Source organism: Megascapheus bottae, chromosome 22, assembly GCF_031878675.1.
Source record: "Megascapheus bottae isolate mThoBot1 chromosome 22, mThoBot2.hap1, whole genome shotgun sequence".
Taxonomy (NCBI): domain Eukaryota; kingdom Metazoa; phylum Chordata; class Mammalia; order Rodentia; family Geomyidae; genus Megascapheus; species Megascapheus bottae.
This window is the reverse complement of record NC_143530.1, coordinates 1237587-1258165: the sequence shown is the minus strand read 5'-3', so window position 1 is coordinate 1258165 and position 20579 is coordinate 1237587. Positions and strand designations below refer to the sequence as shown.

The 20579-nt window shown below is 45.2% G+C and overlaps 2 protein-coding genes across 8 annotated transcripts in view; both read right to left on the bottom strand.

Moving 5' to 3' along the window:
* The window catches only part of LOC150047545 (dystonin-like), a 287691-nt gene that overhangs the window by 119092 nt on the left and 148020 nt on the right, over window positions 1–20579 (bottom strand). For all 7 annotated transcript variants that reach the window (XM_090355460.1, XM_090355461.1, XM_090355456.1 and 4 more), the window contains 14 exons: window positions 19820–19915; window positions 18367–18492; window positions 17577–17729; window positions 16729–16883; window positions 16395–16521; window positions 15590–15773; window positions 14003–14160; window positions 13413–13591; window positions 12855–12993; window positions 11564–11757; window positions 10629–10791; window positions 9959–10042; window positions 9238–9345; window positions 8562–8660 (listed from right to left, as the gene is read on the bottom strand). In XM_090355460.1, coding sequence (XP_090211586.1) covers window positions 8562–8660; window positions 9238–9345; window positions 9959–10042; window positions 10629–10791; window positions 11564–11757; window positions 12855–12993; window positions 13413–13591; window positions 14003–14160; window positions 15590–15773; window positions 16395–16521; window positions 16729–16883; window positions 17577–17729; window positions 18367–18492; window positions 19820–19915 — 1965 coding nt within the window. The remainder of the gene's footprint in view (window positions 1–8561; window positions 8661–9237; window positions 9346–9958; window positions 10043–10628; window positions 10792–11563; window positions 11758–12854; window positions 12994–13412; window positions 13592–14002; window positions 14161–15589; window positions 15774–16394; window positions 16522–16728; window positions 16884–17576; window positions 17730–18366; window positions 18493–19819; window positions 19916–20579) is intronic.
* Window positions 178–5801, bottom strand: LOC150047547 (uncharacterized). The gene is made up of 2 exons (XM_090355463.1): window positions 2952–5801; window positions 178–2265 (listed from the first exon to the last, which is right to left on the bottom strand). Exons 1-2 carry the CDS (start codon window positions 5649–5651, stop codon window positions 364–366), a joined length of 4602 nt encoding a protein of 1533 aa, XP_090211589.1. The 5' UTR covers window positions 5652–5801; the 3' UTR covers window positions 178–363.

Here is a 20579-nt window from a genome sequence, read left to right as displayed (position 1 = left end):
CTGGAAGCTCAGAAATCAATAACATGGCTCTGTGGGCCTCAGTCTAGCCCAGCAGAGGGAGGTCTGAAGAAACCGCAGAGGGCACACAGGACAACCTTCATCCAGATTGTAGGCATCAAGGGTTAACTGTAGTGCAGAAAATTGTCAAACTATTCTCAAAGCTAAAGAAAACCACGGAGAGAGCATCGAAATCTCTTGTACATTCAATTTTAAAAGGATCATCTTTTCGGAACAGCGAGGGCTTCCAAGCCCTGAAGAAATAACCACTGCTTCAAGTCAGTGGCACGCTGAGTGGTACTCTGATCTGAAGAGCCAGTCTGCACTAGCCAGCATGGCTGTTCGCACAGCGCTGAACGTGCCCGACTAGGAGGAATAGTAGAGGCTAGAAATCCCTGTCCTCAAGGGCTCAGACACTTCCAGAAGTTTAAGTCCTGTGTGGAAATCAACATCAGCTTTCTCTAGGGCTTCTTTATATGTCAGCTTCCTTTTGGTCTGGGGACAGATGATATTTCTGGTGTAGGACTTGTGATCTTTGAGCCTGGTGGCGATGAGGACATCAATGATGCCCACTTGCAGGGCCTCCTCTATTGACACGCGCGTGCGGGCATGGGGCTCTATCAAGCCCCCAGTCAAGTGCTGGAACTCCAGGCAGCGCAGTCCTAGCTCCTTACTGATAATGTTCGAGTTCACAGCCTCCACCACTGACATTGTTTTGCCGGTCACGGGGTGGGTGACCCCTGTAGCCACCAGTTCACACTGCCGCAACTGCTGGGCAAAGCCCTCATCCACCAGACCTCGGTGCAAGGCTTCTGCTACCCTGTGCCTTTGGCCTGTTAGGGGATCAATTATTCCCCCTGTGCTGACCTGGGCTTCGAGGCATCGGAGGGCAGTAAGGCGATCTACCAGATTCCTGCGGGAGGCCTTGAGGAGCGAGATCCTTTCCCCACTGGTGGTCAACCAGTAACCTGCGATGGGGCTGTGAGGATCTTTCCGGGGAGCCAAGCCGCTCAGCAGAGAGTCAGCAAGCTCTGTCAGGGTGATGAGGCCGTCCTGATACTTTCTGACCATGGCCTTGTCAATTACGCCTTGGTCTATAGCCTCATTGATATTGAACTGGAGGCCAGTCTTCACCTCAGTCAGCATGTGAGAAGGAGGTCCACGGGACTCAAAAAAGGTAGCTTCCTTCCACTGATACTGCTGTCCTGAGAGCTCAAGGTAAATGCCTTTCTCAATGAGGTTTCTCTGGAAAGCCTCATATGCAGTCAGTTCTGCTCCAGTTTTAGTGTCTACCACTGCAATCTTGTGACTTTTTTCCACACTGAGACTGGAAATATTCCTCTCCCCAAATGGCAGCAGAAAGCACTGGCAATCGATATCAAAGACACATATCCGGAGTAGTTCTGCATAATACAGAGCCTGCTTGTTGTTGGGGTTGGGGAAAACTCTGGTGTTGCTGGAAGGCTCATGCAAAAACTGCAAGATGGCATTGTTGAGTAAGCCGAGCTGCAGCGCAATCTCTGGGGGAACACGAATGCCCCGCACGGGGTCAATGACACCCCCACTGGCAATCTGAGCCTCCAAAATATGTTTCCCCTTCTGTCTGTCAAGCATTCTATTCTCCATTGCCTGAAACACTGACAGCATCTTAGAAGCACATGGGTAGCCCAGAGATGCCTTCTCTGCCTCAAGGAGTCTAATTCTAAACTCAGGCTCAACCACCCCCTTCAGAACTGCATCTTCCACAGAATACACCTGACCCGAGACAGGATCGATTATAAAGCCTGTTGCAGCCTGGGCTTCCAAGAAGGCTAATGCCATCATTTTGTCTATTATGATTTTCTTGGCAGCTGAAGCAAATGAAATCTTCTCTTTCGTAGATTCTAGATAAAGCCCTGCAATTGACGTGGCTTTTGTCAAGAACTTGCTAAGACTTTTCTGAACTTCCTCAACGGTCTTCAGACCACATCGCAGCTGCTCAACCATTCTCATGTCCAAAAGCTTCGCTTCAACCAACTGCCTGGCAGTCACAGAGTGCCGGAGCCCCTGGAATCTGAACTCCTCGTCCCCCACAAAGCATGCCTGATGGCTGTCTAAGGTTGGGCAAGGCTCTGCTTCTGAGCCTCCCCTGGGAAACTCTCCTGTCTTGTATCCAACAGGCGTGCTGTGCCCGTCCACCTTCCATTCATCTGCACAGGGAGCTGAGGTCTTTTCCTGCCTTCGTGGCATGCCTTCTGTGTACATGTCACACTGCTTGTTCTTAGCTATCTGTAACAGGAATGTTTCAGACATTAAAAGTCATTATGTCACCTTGCCATTCTCCCTCCAAACACAATTCCACGAGTTAAAAGGAGAGGTAAAAGAGAAAAGAACAAATTTCTTTCATGAAGAGAAGAAAAACTTCCAACTAAGGGCTGGAAATAAGTAACATTATTTTGAGAACCTGACTTGTATCTACTTAGAAGTTCCTCTTAACTGCTTGGGTCTTCTAGTATATTTTTGTTGTTGTTTTGTTTTTAATTTTGTTTTTCACCAGTACCAGGGCCTAAACCCAGGGTCTCCTGTTTTGTCTCGGCTTTCTTGTTTACAGCTGGAGGTCTACCATCTGAGCCATATGGTTATTTTGGAAATGGGGTCTCGTGGACTTTTTTCACCTAGGCTGATTCAATCCATGACCCCTTGATCTCAGCCTTTCTAGCTTTTTAAAGTACATTGAGTATATATATATATATATATATATATATACACACATATGTATATATACACATATATATACACACACACACAGATATAAGAGTTTGCCTATTACATCTGTGTCTTTACAATCTCTTCACAATTAAAGAAGATAATTTTTTCCCCTCACAAAACTACCAGGAGCCAAACACTGAAGATTATTAGAGCTATAGTCTAGGAAAGCACTGAGAAGAGAAAATTCGGTATTTGGCAGCATATACCTCTAAGGGCGTCAAAAGTGCCACAAGCTCCATTTCCCGCCGGTCATCCTGATACCTGACTGGTGGCCTGGAACTGTGCAGAGCATGATCTCGAATCTTCTCAATTTCTGACAGCCGTGTCATGGGGTTTGTCTCATCAAAAGTTATCTGTAATTCAGTGCTTGTTTGAGAAAAATACTCTGAGTAACACTGTTGGCCTTTCTCGTTCTCAAGGGGAGCCCCTGGCTGCCGGAAAAGGTGTTCTTTTGGCATCTGCTCGGCACCCCAATGCTGCCATGTCTCCTCAACCTGCTGTGGCTCCTGTGCCCGTCTCAGCAGCGTCCTGGCTGTGGGGTGGAGGTGGAGGGTGTTTCTTAAGGGGCCATCTGTGGGGTGCTGAGCCTCCTTCACTGAGGTTTCACAAGCGGGGGCAAAGACAGAGTCTTTGGCTAGGTCCCGGTTTTGGATCTCACACTGCAGCAAAAGTAACTGGTGTTCGTGCTCCTTTATCTGCTGATCCATTTTTTGCTTCAGACTCTCAACTTCCCGTTTCTGGGCCAGCAGCTCATCCTCGAGGTTCCGACACTTCTGATAATGGCTTCCTTCCACATGTGGCCCCTGTTGCATTTGTTCTCGGTACTGGTGAAGCTGCCTTTCGAGTTCTTTAATGTTTGTTTCACAAAGCTTAGCATTTTCTTGAGCTCTGCAGTTTTCTCGCTGAAGAGAGACCAAGTCAAGCTTCATGCCTGAAATATCGTTCTCGCTGATCACTTTGGACTCCATCAACTTTTCCATCTTTTTCCGAAACTCCTCTGCTGAGCGCTTGAATTTTTCAGACTCTTCCTTAAACACAGCCATCTTCCTGTGCGCCACTTGCTCTTCGATGGTCTTGAGGTGCAGCTCATCCTGCACCCTTTTCAGCCTGATGTTTAGCTCTTGCACCTGTGCCAGCTGCTGCTGGGCCTGTTGCTCCCCCCGGAGTTTGTCCTGTTTGGAGGCGCTCAGCTCCGCGCTCAGGTTTCGGACCTCCTTCTCTGTGCTCTGGATGATGGCACTCTGCTTGTCGCACTTTTGCTTAAATTCGCTCACTAAATTCTGGCTCTTGGCCAGGTCTTCCTCTAGGCTCTTAATCTTTCGGTGGAAGTCCTGTTCTGTTTTTGTCTGTTTATGCAAGTGTTCATTTGTGTTACGCAATTGATCTCTAAAGCCATCTGCCTGAATCTTCAGCGCTTCGCAGCGCTGCTGGATGGCTTGCTTCTCTAGCGCAATGTTCTCAGAGTCTGCCTGGACTCTCTGCATCATGAATCGGGTTTCCATGTTCTGCCTGGTCAGCTCGTCCACCCTTTGTTTTAGCTTTTCTGCACATTCGTTACTTTTCTCCAGTTCTCTGTTGAGCTTCTGGATCTTATCATTCGTTTCTTTCTCAGCTTTAATATTCTGAAGCAACTGCTCATGACTTTTCTCAAACTGCTCCTTGAGATGATCTGACTTCCTCTGGCAGAGCCTTTGTCTCTCATTGGGGAGATCCTTCTCATTCTGAACGGCATGGATCTGGGAATTTAGGAGCTCCACATCCCTCTTGGCGGCGGCGTGGGCCCGAGTTACCCTGTCCACTTCCCTCTGTAGCTTCCCCTTCTCCTGGTGGAGTGACTCTAGTTCTAACTGATAAGTGTGCTTGATCTTCTTGAGGTCATCAGCTTCCTGCAAAGCCTCTTGGGCCCTGCCTGAGGTCCGGTGGAGTTGCTGGCCCAGTTCTCGGAGCTGCTGGGAATACCCCTCCTCCATCTGGCCCTTCTGCTCCAGCTCCAGCTTCAAGCTCCTCAGCGCGTCATTCGTTTCGTCCAGTTTATCTTTCAGCACACGAGCCTTTTCCTCAGAGGAGGTTTTCTCAAGCTCAAGGGCAGCAAGTTCATATTTGAGCTCCCTCATGTCTTTTTCTGCCCTCCTGTTGGCAGCAGTGAGTTCGTCCACCTGCTGCTTGAGCTCCTGTGTTTTCTGCTTGTCTCGCTCTGCATGAAGAGCCAGCCCCTGCTGCAACGCACCCTCCCCACATGGATGCTGGAGCTCCGTTATTCTCTGTCTTGCTTCCAGCTCAATCTTCTGCTTTTCCTTCAGCTGTTTCTCTGCCACCTGCTTTTGAAAGGTGAGGTCTTTCTCCATCTGCTTAACCAGCTTCAAGAGTTCTTCCTCACTGTCTCTCTTCCTTCTTAGTTCTTCCATTAATGTCTTTTTCTGCTGTTCTAAATCATTGAGGCTGGAGTCTTTCCTTTTCAGATAGTCTTCCAGGGCTCTTCTTGTAAAGGTGTTCTCCTCCAGCTGACTCCGGAAGTTCACAAGGTTCTCTTCCACAGCTGCCCTTCTGGCCTCTGCCTCCAGGGTAAGCTGCCTGACCCGCTCCAGCTCCCGCTCTGCAGCTTCCTTCTCACGCACGATGCTCTCCAGCTCCAGCCGGTACCGCTGCGCCTCCCCCTCGGCCCTCGTCTTCTGCAGAGCAATATCTTCCACAGTTCTCTGCTGCTTCCTCAACTCATTCTCTGCGGCCTCCCTGACCTTTGGGAGCTCTGCCTCTGCCCGGGACTTCTGCTTCTTCAGGTCGGCCACCATGCTTTCCAGCTCACCAATCTTGCCTGTGAGCTTGCTGTTCTCCGTGAGCACTGCCCTCTGACGCTGAAGCAGGTCTGAATAAGCCCCATGAGCAGAGGCCTCTTTACACCTCTTCATCTACAAGACACGTGTGCAAACTGTCAGATGCCTTCCATTCACACGCATCTTAAAACCTTGGAGCTACCTCTGTGAACGCCAGGACACCCTGGTGCAGAAAGAGCAGCAGTAGCAATATGAACTGGTCATCACAGCAGTACCTGCCTCCGACAGTGGTGGTCGAAGCAGCCTGTCACCCCAGCAGCGCCAGCACCTCTACCACCAGCAGCACCTGTCCCAGACAGGAGCAGCAGAAAGGCAGCAGCTACTGGAGAAGCCAATCCTGCCCGGGCAAGCTCACGCAACAGTTGAGTGACAGTGATGAGATGGGACACAGAACGCCACAAGCTCTGCCCTCTGCGCCCCTCCAACAGACCTAGTCCTGGGCACCGAGAATAGCACACCCCATTCAGAAGCTACATACAGGAAAGAGCATGGAAGCACAACAGAAATGGAAAATGGTGTTTACATTCTCATAGCAGCTGGGTAAAGGAGCACAAATTCAGAAACAAGGCTTCCTGCCAGGAAGAAGGAAGATCACGCAGGAACTTGAAACCTTGATCCTCCCTGTGCCTACAGGCCACATTTCAACCTGACAACCGCAACCCTCAGGACTGCTAACCCAAAGGCAGCCTTTGTTCCTGAGGGCTTTGGTTGTTTGCCTCATTCCAATCCATCTGGAGAAGCACATTTAGATACCCAGGCATGTGAAGATGCTCCCTAAATGTAAATGTTACTCTGAGATAGGGAGACTCTGTTCCTCTGACCTCAGCTGGGAGGAGGCCACCTCGACTGCAGCCCACACGGCCAGGCCAGCTTCCACTAATGTAAGTTCTCAGGACCGTATGCCTTTCATTTTGTACCATCAACTCAACCACAATCAGAAACAATTTAAGTAGGAATTCAGAAATAATTTACATCAACAACTGATTTGTTGTAGACTTCACACACACACAACCAACTTCCTCTAGTTTCTATCAGTGGATTAATATGCAACAGTTTGTGTGCCACAGAGAATGAAGAGTTTTTCACCACATCCCAGTACGGCTCTCTAGCTGACACTCTCCAACATTCTCTAATAAACACCATGGTACTCTGAAATAAACTGCTAGATGGCTTTGATTTTATGCTTCTATCAAGGTTTCTCATGCGGATCTTTGAGACAGAGTTTCAGAAACACCATTTCAGGGTTCTAAAATTGGACCTACCTACAATTGAAAGGACAGTCCATGGTAGTTGGAGGGTTTTAGAACTTGAAACTCTAGTGTTGGCATGTGTTCTGTAACAATGTTGTTTTCAATGTTTCATTTCACTATAAATCTTGGAGATTTCAATGGTTGAAATAATTTACACTTATAGTTATTTTGGGTCCTTTAAAATATCTTTGTATTAACTTCTGTCTTATTGAAAAAACTAGGCAAAATGGCCCTATATGTATAATTAGATACCCACTAGAAGGAAGGGCAAGACTTACATTATTTTATTTTATAAGAAGTACTTTTGTTTACTGGTAGTACGAGGGATAAGGATAAGGTCTTATTATGCATGCTAAGCAAGTGCTCTGCCCTGAGCTAACCTGCCAGCTCTTAGTTTATCTTATATTTAAAAGATATATGGACCACTTCAAACGGAATGAGACTTCTAAGAAACAGTAGTGTGTGTGAGTACACGAGTGTGTGTGTGAGTGTGTGACTACATGGGTGTCTGCTCTTCCCCATGCAAGAAGCATTCCCCGTTACTAGTCACCAAAGGAAGCTAGTCATAAATGAAGTCTGGCGATTAGCTGTGTGAATGATTCAGCTGCAGGGACCTTTTAACTCTGAACAGAGTACAACAGCCTCATTTCCAGCAGTTCAGTGAGCATGGACAGTATTTCTGGTTCTTGTCCTCCACTGACAAAGGTGCTCCAGGCTCCCCAGGACAGGGGCCACCATTCACCTGAGCTGACAGGGTTGCACACTTTACAACTGACCCTTCCCTCGCACCGAGGCTACTATCTTGTCTGTTCTGAGGTCAGAGGAGAAAGTGTATCCAGGTACTGGAACACAGAATCAACCCTTCGACCGTAGCCACCTTCTGTGACAATATATGCTTACAAGTACCTCCTTACTTTTTCTATATCTTAGTGTAAATGAACCCTTTTTTTATACTAACACTGACCACTAAATTGAAGTCTTTGGGGGGGGCAGGGGCGGTCATGGGGCTTGAACACAGCCTGGGCACTATCCCTGAGTTCTTCTGCTCAAGGCTGCCATCCTTGAGCCAAGCCTCACTTTCTGTCTTCTAGGGGTTAGTTGGAAATAAGAGTCTCAGGTCCTTTTGTGCCCGGGCTGGCTTTGAACCTTGATCCCCAGATCTCAGCCTCCTGAGTAGCTAGGATGACAGTTGTTGAGCCACTGCACCTGACTAAATTGAGGTCTTTTTAAAAATAATTTTAGTTCCTTGAAAATGAAGCCTAAAGTACATGTATGTTATTTCAATAGACATCACAAGAGAAGCAAATGTACCCCACAGAAGTATCCACAGCGGAGAGAAAGCTGAAGAAGATTCTGCACAGATGCCAGTACTTTCTTAAATCATTTCAATATCAAACCTATCACCTTTCGGTTACAGACAGTTTTGTTTTTAAGTTCAGAGAAATACAATCAGGCATCAGTGCATGCTAACAAATGCTTCACTGCTAAGCGCTATTCCCAGTCCAGTCAATGTGAAAATAAAAAATGGGTTTCTATGGGAAGGAATCTTAAAAACAAACCAAAATCCTAGGCTTTCTTTCCCTCTTCACTCCTGTTCATTATAATTTTATAACTAATTTCCTCCATCAGCTACCAGCCAGGTAAATCTATCACAAAACCTATTCTGCTTTCTCAAACCATTCTGTTTCCTGCTCAGACACAGTGTCTCTGACTGCAGCTGTGAACTCCTTGTTACCTCCTCCTCCTCCAGCCTCTTCAGTGAGTCACCAGCAAATTTAATGTACTGGGTCATAAGACTGACCAGGGCAGTGTACCGAGTCCGAAGATCCATGAACTAAAGAAAAAAGCAACAGATGCATAGTCAACAACAGCCTTTTGCAGGCCACTGAAATCGGGGTAATAATTCTAATACTGACTGGGATCTGAGACACTGAAGCAGAGAATCCCCAGTAATAAGTAAATTTATTACTGAGAGCAGTTTGGTAATAAATGAGGTAGCAGAGAGCATACCCTACTAAAGAGTAATTGTCTACCAAAGTAATTTTCTACTTCTTTAACAGGAAGTAGTTATTTATCTCTATAGTAAAAGAGTAATATTGAACTGATCTTGACTTTAAAGGCTTTTGCTTTGTTTTTAATTTTATTTTATTATCAAGGTGATGTACAGTGGGGTTACAATTACATATGTAAGATACTAAGTACAAATCACTTAATAAGCCTCCTGTTAAGGGATGAGATGTTCTGTTTGTAATGAAAATCAGAACTGGAAATGCGTAGAGCTGATGGCTCCCTAACAATGGGAACTGCTAAACTGCACATCTGGAAAGAGCCAAAATGCTAATCTCATGTTTTGTATGTTTTCAGAAAACTGCTTCTGGTAGGCCCGTTCTCTCCTCTCACCCTCGTTTTACCTCTTGGATAGTGAGATCCGCAGAGCTCTGCATTCTCCGGCGCTTCACAGGGGATTTCTGCTGAGAGTCTACCGTAGCCCGGTAGGTCACTGTCTGTAATTCGTAGTCCTGTGTAAGAGGCACCATGCTAAAATCAGTGACAGCAGAGCTCCCAAGCACCATTGTACTGTGATTCAACCCAGAGAACTGGGACCTAATCCCACTGACTTTAGGGATAAAATGTTATCGACCTACATTTGGGAGAATCTATATACCCACAGATGCTTCTAGGGTATCAATGAAGGTAGAAATGTATAGATTAGTCAAGAGGTGCTCAAGTTTCTTTGGAAGCTTATAAAACACCAGTTACAATACTAGAGTAAAGCAGGAAAGTGTATTCTGGAAAGCTGAGAGACTGCTCGTGCTAACTTGAAGACTGAGAAATGACAGAAAGGTAGAGGTCCTCTCAGTGCTAAATAAGAAAGTAGTAAGGAACTGATTTCAGAGTTATGTGTTTATTCTGGTCTGCACACACAATACAGAGAAAGACAACAAGAATCTGTCATCTGACTCTGGATTGTGAGACTGATTGATATATATATATATATATATATATATATATATATCACAAGTTCAAATGAGGATTATCTCTTTTGACTTTCAAGCAGGGTGAAATGAGTTACATGGTTTTAAGCATTATAAACCTGAAGGTTTACTTTGGGAAGTGGTTGAGGCTTCCTACCTTTACTGTTGCCGAGTACTGCTCTGCATATTTTTGGCACTCATCCATTTTGCTCTGTTTCATTTCTATCTCAGACACCAGCATCTATAAATGCACACGATTTAGAAGTAATAGGTCAAGAAATGTCTATGTCTCAACATGTTCAAAACTAAGGATATCTATGTCAACTACCAGTTTCTGAACTATGTACTGAGTATGCAACTTGCATTGTAGGTAAATCACACATTTCCAGATCCACTCCATGTGTCTCCCTCACAAGCTTCTGAAGCAGAAACTAATGTAGAGGAATTACTTACTGAAGGTAGATCTGAGCCCAGTCTAACCCCTCTTCCTGTTGAAAAGGACTACCAGAAAGCATTTCCATTTATTTAGGAATCAATACACCTATGGTGGCCTGCTAAATATCAAAAAGATTATACCACACCTATGACCACAGACCATAATCTACAATCCTCTATCCCAGCAAATACATTCTGTGACCTGTGCTTTCAAAAATGACTGCCAAGAAATAGCAGTAGGTGAAGCAGGTAGGCATGAGTTTAGAATTTCTGTATTTACATGTACTTCCCACCTTTTGTTAAATAGTTGCCTTTTAGTAAAGAAAAGAAGGTTAAGGCTCAGTTTGACCAAATGTAGATCACTTCAGTGCACAGAATTTTTTTTAACCTACTTTTTGTTGGTTCAACTGTGTGGCTAACGTTTTGCTGTTTTCAGGCTGATTTTCCTGAATCTTCCTCTGTGTAGCTTCAACCTGTTGGATCCAGTCGTCCAAAGGATGATAGGTATCTCTGTAATTCTTCAGTGATCTCCCAATGCTTTCCAGATCCCGCAGCCTAAGATAACAGAGAGAATGGGCAGTTTCCAGCTGGGTCTCTTAAGAAGGTAGAAGAATAGGAGAGGTGAAATAACCATGCCATGACCAATAATATAGAGGAGGAACACGGAAAGCCCTCTGGGCTGAGGTACTCTAAGGCAAAGCTCCAAAGGCTGGCACACTGGGATGGTTCAATGCAGATCTTGGGCTCCCGCAACTGCACAACACAATACTGATAGTTCTATGGCTACATGCCAAATTAAAGCTAGAAAGGTAGAAAAATTAACCATAATTATCACCAATCAGGATGCCCTAATCAACTAAGGCCTGTATCAAACAGCAGTTGACTATTAAAAGTAGGTAGTTCAGTGGGCAGCTAATGTGGCTCAGATCTTTTTACCATGTAAAAAAGGCCAAAGTAATAAATGTTTGAACATAATTTTACTTTTCAACAATGGAACTGTGTAATTGGGCTGAGTGTACTGCTTAAGTGAGAGAGCATGTGTCTAGCAAGCAGAAAGCCCTGAGTTCAAACTCTTACCCTGCGAAATAAAGAAGGAAGAAGAGGGTCTGGGGGGAGGAAAGAAAGTGATACAATCGATTCATTTAATTAACAGTTCAAAATGCTTATTCTGAAGTTAAATGTCTCACTAGAATCTTTCATGTAAGAAGCAGATATTTGTAGGTAATACAATGAACTAGTGAAGGCCTGGTAAGTTTAGCTTGTACCCAGTGGACACAAACAGACCTTAAGTATGTGTTTACACTGACCAAGAAGAGTTCTCTCTCACCTGTTGTCGATCTGCACCTGAACATTGTGCCACCTCTCAGCTAACTGGTCTGCCTTTTCTTTGTGCCAGTCAAAATCAAGGTCCCGTTCTTTGTATGTCTTAAACATTTCATCACTGACAGCTTTTGCTTTCTGCAGCTCATCCTCCAAAGAGTGGAACACCTCCCTCTTCTCATCCACTTCAGATCGCCATTGCTGAAGTACACAAATCAGTAAAATGTATCAGCCAATAAATTTACAAATCACTGATTCAAAATCAGATGAAGGAAAAAGGAGCATATAACAATATTGAAACAGGGTTAACCACATTAAATAGCTTTGTCATTGCTTGTGTTTCTTGGGGGGGAGGAGTCATGGAGCTTGAACTCAGCCTGGGTACTGTCCCTGAGCTCCTCAGCTCAAGGCTATTGCCCTATCCTTGAGCCAAGCCCCTCTTCCCATTTTCTAGAGGTTAGGTGGAGATAAGAGTCTCAGGTACTTTTGTGATGGGCTGGCTTTGAACCCTGATCCTCAGATCTCAACCTCCTGAGTAGCTAGAATTACAGGCATGAGTCACCATGCTGGCTCATTGCTTGATTTTAAATGCTCTTAATCCACTGCTTAAAAATGAACACCCATGGGGCCAGGAGTTTGGCCTAGTGGTAAGAGTGCCTGCCTAGCACACACAAAGACCTGGGCTCGATTCCTCGGTACCACAGACATAGAAAAAGCCAGAAGTGGTGCAGTGGCTCAGGGTAGAACACTAGCCTCAAGGAAAGCCCAAGGGCAGTGCTCAGGTCCTGAACTCAAGCCCAGGACTGCCCCCCCCAAACGAACATGCACATTAGATGCCCCCTCCAAAAAAACAAGCACCCACATTAGATGCTTTGGCTCAAGCCTGTAACCCCAGTTTCTCACAAGGCCCACACTGAAGGATCATGGTTTGAGGCCAGCCCAAAGGGAGAGATGCAGAGGAAATTGCACAAGACTTCATGCCAGGTAATGGCTGGTTGTGGGGTACACTAAGTGTGGGGTGCACCTGCCCTCCCACAGGGCCATAGACTCACCACAGCTGGGCAAAATGGTGTGTACCTGACATCCCAAAGACAGAGGAAGGAACAAAGAGGAAGATCACAGTCCAGGCCAGCCCAGGCAGAAAGTAAAACCCTATCTCCAAAAGAGCCAAAGTGAAAAGGAGCTGCAGATGGCTCAAGTGGCTGTGTGGCTGCCTGGCAAGTGGGAGGCCCTGATGTCTGAAGATCTGGGCTCGGAAGTACTCAGTGTATGGATGAACAGCCACAGCACGCTCTCACCTTCAGAGTGCTCATCAGGTTCTCAATATTGTTCTTGTCAGCCACAACTGCTGCTTCTTCACACAGTTTGGTTTCATAGATTTTCACAAGAGCCTCTGCAGCCTGAGTATTTCTCAATACTAAATTAACCGTTTTCAACCTTTAAAAGGGAATTAAAAGTAGGTCCAATTATCAAACGTTCATTTTCACATAACGCAGTCCTGACACATTATGATACACGGCACAGCACTGTCTTCTCTGGGAACACTGGCACAATTACTCCAAGAGTGATGCCCAGCTGACTTCTTAATAACAAGTGCTTCAGTGAACGCCCTGCCCTACAAATGGCATTACCAAAAATCCCAACACAATGTAGTTTAGGCCAAGTATAAGGGGAAAACCCCACAGACTCCAACAGCTGAGCTACCAAAATAGAAATACATTATACATCAGTTTCTGGGCACAGCCCCTGCCAACAAGGGAGCCTTCAGAAATTCATAGAAATGTGTAATTCCTCAACAAAGCAGTGCTTATGTTCCTAACAGGGAGTTGTTAAGGGCATATCGGACAGCAACGTACTTCTCAATGTAAGTGGAGGACATGGAGTAGACATGGTTCATGCTCTGAAGAACCACGCTGAGCTCGGATCTCAGGGTGGGGACAGAGGGAGAGGCGGCTGCTTGACTGAAAAATTCTTCACATTTATTTGTGATTGTTGCCAAGTCATCTTTAAGTCGCTCCAACTCTTTCTTCATTTTCTATTCAACAGAGAACAAATGAAGATGATCCTTTCAATCATTTCATTTCCTTATAACAGTTTCCAAATACCTTTTATATTATGACATTAAAAAAAACCCTGCTATTAACAAAGAACCGAAGACATGACATTCCAGTTTCATAATCAGTAACTCCAGTACCCTAACTCATCTCCTGAGAGCAAACCTCTACTTGCTGCTTTTGCACCCAGTGGCTATGGAAGGAAGGCCACCAGGATGGCGAGAGGTGCCTGAGGCAGAGGCAGAGCTGAGCGGAGCTGCAGATCCCAGCAACACACACATCACCAGGGCTCGCACCCGGTCAGCCTGGATGCGGGACATGAGGAGCCACGGGAGGTGTCCCCGAAGGTCACTACACACACACCCTGCACACCTGGCACCTACACCTCTCACCTCCTGCTCTGTGAGTCGGAGCCCACTTTCATGCACATCATCTCGTTCCAGGGGAGCTCGGATCTGCCTGATCAACCGGTCTTCACAGCTCTCCAAGCGAAGCCTAATATTCCGAACTTCAGAGATGTACAGATTATACACCGATTCCTCTTGCTCCTCTGTGAAAGCAAGCATCATGTTCAAAAATGCCCTTCATGCTCTTGCTCAGGGCTCTGGTTTTTCTTTTCTTCTTCTTTTTTAAACTAATCCCAAAGCTTGAATTCAGAGTCAGGGTGCTGTCTCTAAGTTTTTTGGGTTTTTTTAATTGTTGATGTGAAGAGGGGTTACAGTTACATTCATCAGGTAGTGGGTACATTACTTCTTGAACACTGTTACCCCTTCCCATGTTTTTCTCCCACTTTCCCTTTCTCCCACTCATCTTATTTCTCTAAGCTTTTTTTTGAACAAGGCTGGTATTCTAACACTTAAGCCACAGTTCCACTCCTCACTTCTAGCTTTTTGGTGGTTAACTAGAGATCAGAGTCTCACTGACTATTTTTGCTCAAGGGGTAGGGTGGTAGCCTTGAGCTGAAGAGCTCAGGGACAGCACCAAGGCCCAGTTCAAGCCCCATGACCCCTGCCCACGCCCCCCCCCTCGAAAAAAAATTTACCCAATGCTTTTTAAAGAACTCATTTCTGATTTCTGATGGCCAGACCAAGTATTCATTTTACTGACTAATGTTCACAAAACATGAATTGTATAAACTATGAATTGTAGCTTAGTCATAAAAATTAGTTTAAAATCCTAAAAATTGAAAATCAGGTTGAGAATGTGTTAAAATTTTTATTTTTATTTTGTTTATTTATTTATTTTTGCCAGACCTGAGCTTGAGCTCAGGGCCTGAGCACTGTCCTTGGACTTTCTCAAGGCTGGAGCTCTACCACTGGAGCCTCAGCACCATTTCCAGCTTTTTTTCTGTGTACGTGGTACTGAGGAATCGAACCCAGGTCTTCATGCATGCTAGCAGTCTACCCCTAGGCCAAACTCCCAGCCCAAGCGTTAAAATTTCCAAAAACAGATTCCTACTAATGAAATTGTCTCTGATATCAGAAGAATTAAGGATAAAACTTATTGTGGTATGGAGGAACTTGTCTATAATCCCAAAACTCGAAAGCTGAGCAGGAGCAATATGAGTTCAAGGCCAGCCCAGGCTATATATTGAGTTTACTACCCAAGACACGCAACTACATGTGGGAAAATAATTAAATCCACTGTGAGCCCAAAGAATCACATATACGTGCCTCCTGACCCAATTGAAAAGTAGGTGCAGCAAGAATGTGTCATACATTGGACTACTTTACTCATGGAGCGGTGGGGACTAATCCAGGGCTTCATGCATGCTAACCACACGTTGTCCTGAGCTACACCTACACCTCTAGCTCGCTCAGCCCCGCTCTGTTTTTAGTGTTTCAGCAAGTCTATCACAGGCAGAGTGCCATAGCAGACGCAGAGTGCCATAGCAGACCCAAGACTGGGATTCCTGTTGCGAGCAGGAGGGAACCAGGAAAGCACACCTATGTGGAAAACACAAAATCCCCACGCATTACCTCTTTCTGCAGACTTAAGGAGTTCTTGATAGTACTGCTTGCACACGTTAACCTCCTTTTCCAGCTGCGTTATATCAGAGCCAGAAAATACCCGGGATTCTTGGCTATCTGCCAGGAAATCTTCAAACCGAGACTGCAGATTACAGAGGACTTGTTGATGCTCACCGGGCAACATGGTCTTGATCTAGAGAAGAATACAGGCCATGCAGTTAGAAGCTTCCACCCTGAATGTAAATGGGACTGATCCCATTTAGTATATTCCAGTTAGCATTCTTCTCCATTAATTGATGTAAATTCAGAGCACCAGTGGCTCACACCTGTAATCCTCGCTCCACAGGAGGCTGAGATCTGAGGATCACCATTTGAAGCCAACCTAGGTAGGAAAGTCTGTGAAGAATGGCTGGAAGTAGAGATGTGGCTCAAGCGGTAGAGCACTAGCCTTAAACAAAAAAGCTCAGGGGCAGTATTCACGCCCTGAGTTCAAGCCCCAGGACTAGCACCCAAACCAAAAAATTAATTTTGAGACATAAGAAAAAACAAGTCCATAAAATTCAGCAGAAGAAATTGAATTACACCCCTCTAAGAATGTCTGCTGCACTCTGATTCCTAGTTCCAGATCTCTCTGAAGTACCACACAGTCTAACCTACGGCCCCTAAGTACACAGAACAGGCCTTCTATGGCAGGTACATTACTGGAACCACACTCTGGGCTCACTGCGAGCCCAGGTCTGCTGGGTCCATCTCATCTGGGACTCATGCCAAGTGCCCACATCTCCAGTCTGATGTGTCTGTCCGCTCGACTCACCGAAGCCACGCTGCTTGCACGAATCTTGTCAATTTCATTGATGAGGTGGTGCCAGGACACCACACTCTTCATGTTTATGTGAGACTCATGCCAGAGAGCCAGCACATTCTGATACTGCTGCTCAATTCTGAAACACATCAAGAAAAGAGACAGAGCCCTCTTATTCCTTTCCACAGGGTGTTCCAGGCAGGGTTCCTTTGGTTTGCACACTCCACAAGGCTTCCTGCTTTGAGGGCTCTCTGTCCCCTGGTACTTGACCAAGTGTTGACTGCTCCTTTCACCGCAGAGATCCCCCACCCCAACCAGCTGTATGGTTCTGCGCATGCACACACACCTGTTGGCAAAGTCGACTGCGTCTCTGTTGGGGGGCGGCACTGTGAAGCACACGGAAGGGACCATGGCCTCGTTCCCTGTTGGGCTGATCACCTTCCACTTGGCACGGTGAGAGTTGTTTGCCAGCACACACTCATCGTCTTTGTAAATAGTTATCTGGTTTTCCGGGATGGAAAAAGAGCTAGATGAAGTCACTGGTAATGAATTTTTCTCCACACTCAACCTTGGGATGTTTCCTTTCATTTTGTAAGATAGAAAACCCAGAGAGGGGCCGGGAGTCTGGCCTAGTGGTAGAGTGCTTGCCTAGCATGCATGAAGACCCGGTACCACATACATAGAAAAAAGCCGGAAGTGGTGCTGAGGCTCAAGTGGTAGAGCTCTAGCCTTGAGAAAGCCCAAGGACAGTGCTCAGGCCCTGAGCCCAAGCCCAGGACTGGAAAAAAAAGAAAACCCACAGATGGGCACTGGTAGTTCACGTCTGTAATCCTAGCTACTCAGAAGTCTGAGATCTGAGGATCATGGTTTGAAGACAGCTTGGGCAGGAAAGTCAGTGAGACTCTTACTTCCAACTAACCACCAAAAAGACAGAAAGCAGAGCTATGGCTCAAGTGCTGGCCTTGAGACAAAAAGGTAAAGGATAACACGCAGGCCCTGAGTTCAAGTCCTAGTACCAGAATAGAGGGGAGATAGGAAACTTTAGTAACTAATTTTTCTCTACATTCACTCTTGGGATTCTCCCTTTGTTTCATAAGATGGAAAACCTTATCACTAGCAAGCAATGTGATTTCAGTTTAACACCATATGGATAAAGACAGGCGCCATCTGCTCCAGGGAGCCGCAAAGGAGTACCTCAATTTGTCTGTAGTCGCAGAGAGCCTGGATGGGGACAGAGGTTTTGAGTGGACACTCAGGATTCCTTGGCTTCAGCTGAATTACTGTTTTTGCTCGGCCCACCAGACTGGCTACCGTGTTCTTGTACTGTAGGAGTTGTTCTTTCTCTTCCTAAGAAATAAATAGCACTGATTAATAAAAAATTTGTATGGTTTATTCCTTCAAGAATGTTCACAAATGGATTTTCAGCAGGAAAGTGATACTTATTCATACGAGCAAACCTGCAATGCTGCCTTCCACCTCTCAACTCCTCCTCCTGTCTGTCTGGTTTTGCTTTCCTCTTTACCATTATCACTATCTAACACAGCACATATAATCTGTTTATTTAACATGTCATGGTCTATTCCCTTTCTAACATGTGAGCGCCACATGGGAAGAGATTCTTGACTGTTTATCTCCAGATCCTAAAATAGTGTCTAGATATAGACAAGAATTTGTGGAATGAATAAACAATATACACAGACTCCCACAGGCACATGGAGAAAGTGAAGCAAGAGAAAGACAGGGGAGTGGGGGAGGAGAGGTCATGCAGGGAAGGGGATGGAGAATGACAGATAGAAAGAGAGAGAGAACAGAGAGAATACTGCTAAAGCATTTTAAAATATCTAGGAAATAGTAAAAAAAAATGAAAACTTAATAGTTAAACAAAATGTTTAACTGCTTTGTGGAATGAGGTAGAGATATTGAGGACAATGAATTGTGATAAAAGGATGTAATGCTGGTGACTTGTATAGGGTTCAAGTCCTACCATCGACTCCTGAACCAAATCTTCCAGCCTATGGATGCTGCTCGATCTGTCACAGCTGTATTTCCGCTGGATGGCATCTCTCAGATTCCTCAAGTACTCAGTGGATTCTTTGGCATCATTGAAAAACTAAGGAAAGACAAAAAACTTGGTGGTTACAAGTGTACTAAATTCCAGTAAAGCAGAGAGGCATTAAATTTGTGTGCCCTTCACAACACAGAAGAGACAAAAACACAACTTACTAACAACTACTTTGTTCCTTGAGCTGAACAACAGCCAGAACTTGAGTGGTTATACATAAATGCAAAGGGCAAAAGGTACATAGGTATAGTATACTTTCTATTTTATTTTGGCTAAAATCTTGATTTCTTGTATAGGATTAAAACAGTGTTTTATATAAATGGAATTCAGAGACTATTTTAAGGCCAGGTACCAGTGGCTCATACTTGTAAACCTACTCTAGAGCCTGAGTGCTAAGGATCACGGGTGAAAGCCAGCCAGGGCAGGCAAGTCCATGCGACTCTCATCTCCAGTGAATCACAGGAAAAGCCAGAAGTGGTGCTGTGGCTAAAGTGGTAGCATACTATCCTCAAGTAGGCTGTCAGGGACATACCCATCCCAGAGTTCGAGCCCCAGGACTGGCCAAGGGTGGGGGAGAGAATACTTCAAAAATTCTGCAGAATAAAATGAAAAGCTTATTTGCTTCATTCCTTATTTAAAATACACAACTTTTATTAGCAAGAGATATTGTTGTGTGTATAAAGTTTTAAGAGTTTCTTCTTGTTTTGGGGCCAGGAGTTTGGCCTAGTGGTTCAAGTGCTTGCCTAGCATGCATGAAGACCCGGGTTCAATTCCTCGGTACCACATACATAGAAAAAAGCCAGAAGTGGTGCTGAGGCTCAAGTGGTAGAGCTCTAGCCTTGAGAAAGTCCAAGGACAGTGCTCAGGCCCTGAGCTCAAGCCCAGGACTGGCAAAAAAAAAAAGTTTCTTCTTGTTTTGTGCCAGTTCTTGAGTTTGAATTCAGGGTCTGGGTGGTATTTCTGAGGTATTTTTTCACAAGGCTGGTGGCTCTACTATTTGAGCCACAGTGCTGCTTATGTCTCTTTTGGTGGTTAATTGGAAATGAGAGTCTCACAGATTGAAGCCAGACTAGTCAAAACAAAGTTCCTCAGATCTCAGCCTAACCTAGCTAGAAAAGTACAGGTGTGAGCCACTGGAGCCTACGTTAAGGTTTTTTGTTTTTGTTTTAAAGGATTGCTTTTCTTAACTGCATGCTGCAATCTCTCTTCCATAGTACCTGAAATAACTTTAAATCCTTTAGAAAGATATTTCAGAGAATCTACCCCCGCCCCAGGGTGCACGTCAGACATGTTTATCTTGAGTAACTTGGGAAAGTTTCTGCCAGTCAGCCGGGCCTCCCTGCAGCCCGGCAAGGCCGTGCTTCTAGTCACACACCTCATAGTACGCAGTGTTTTCTCTGATGTGCTGCTCCACACACTGGCAGAGTTGTAAGATCCAGCTCCACTGTGTCTGCATGGCTGCCCGGTAGGCCTTAAAGAGAAAGAAGAGCCACTGAAACCAATGCAAAGAAGACGGCTCCGAGGCAGAGTGCTTGTCCGGCATACATGAGGCTCAGGGTTTGAGCCCCGGCACCTCCAACACACTTTTGAGATACTCTACTATGAACTGATGATTAGGTATTTCAACAAGATGAGACTTGAAATCAGGGTAGAAAATTGTCCTTGCCTAAAATTTCCCTCTTGAACAACCCGCCCTAAAATTTATATCAAAGTTTTTATTAAAGTCAGTCCACTTAATTTCTCTCAAATTTTCAAGTTGTTCAAATATCTTCTTAAAATACAAATGAAAACATGAACGATGGTAATTGTGATATGAGGACTTTCTGAAATGAACACCAGCCATCTTTCCTACATAGAAAACCAGCCCTTCCCCCACTCCTCAGTTACTACCCAATGCACCTGCCGTGTAAGGCGGCAAACACACTTCCTCTCCGTCACCTCTGGACTGCTACACTGCTGGGACATAACCTCTACTTTCTAACACAAATATAGGAAATCCCCATAGCTGTACTTTTCCTCTTGGCTTTGTGGAGAAAAAGCAATGTACTCTTTCCTATCAATGTAATTCTGGAGTTACAATAATTAAACAGTAGTCATCTTTATTGAAAGAATCTCTTATTTAAAATGATACTAGT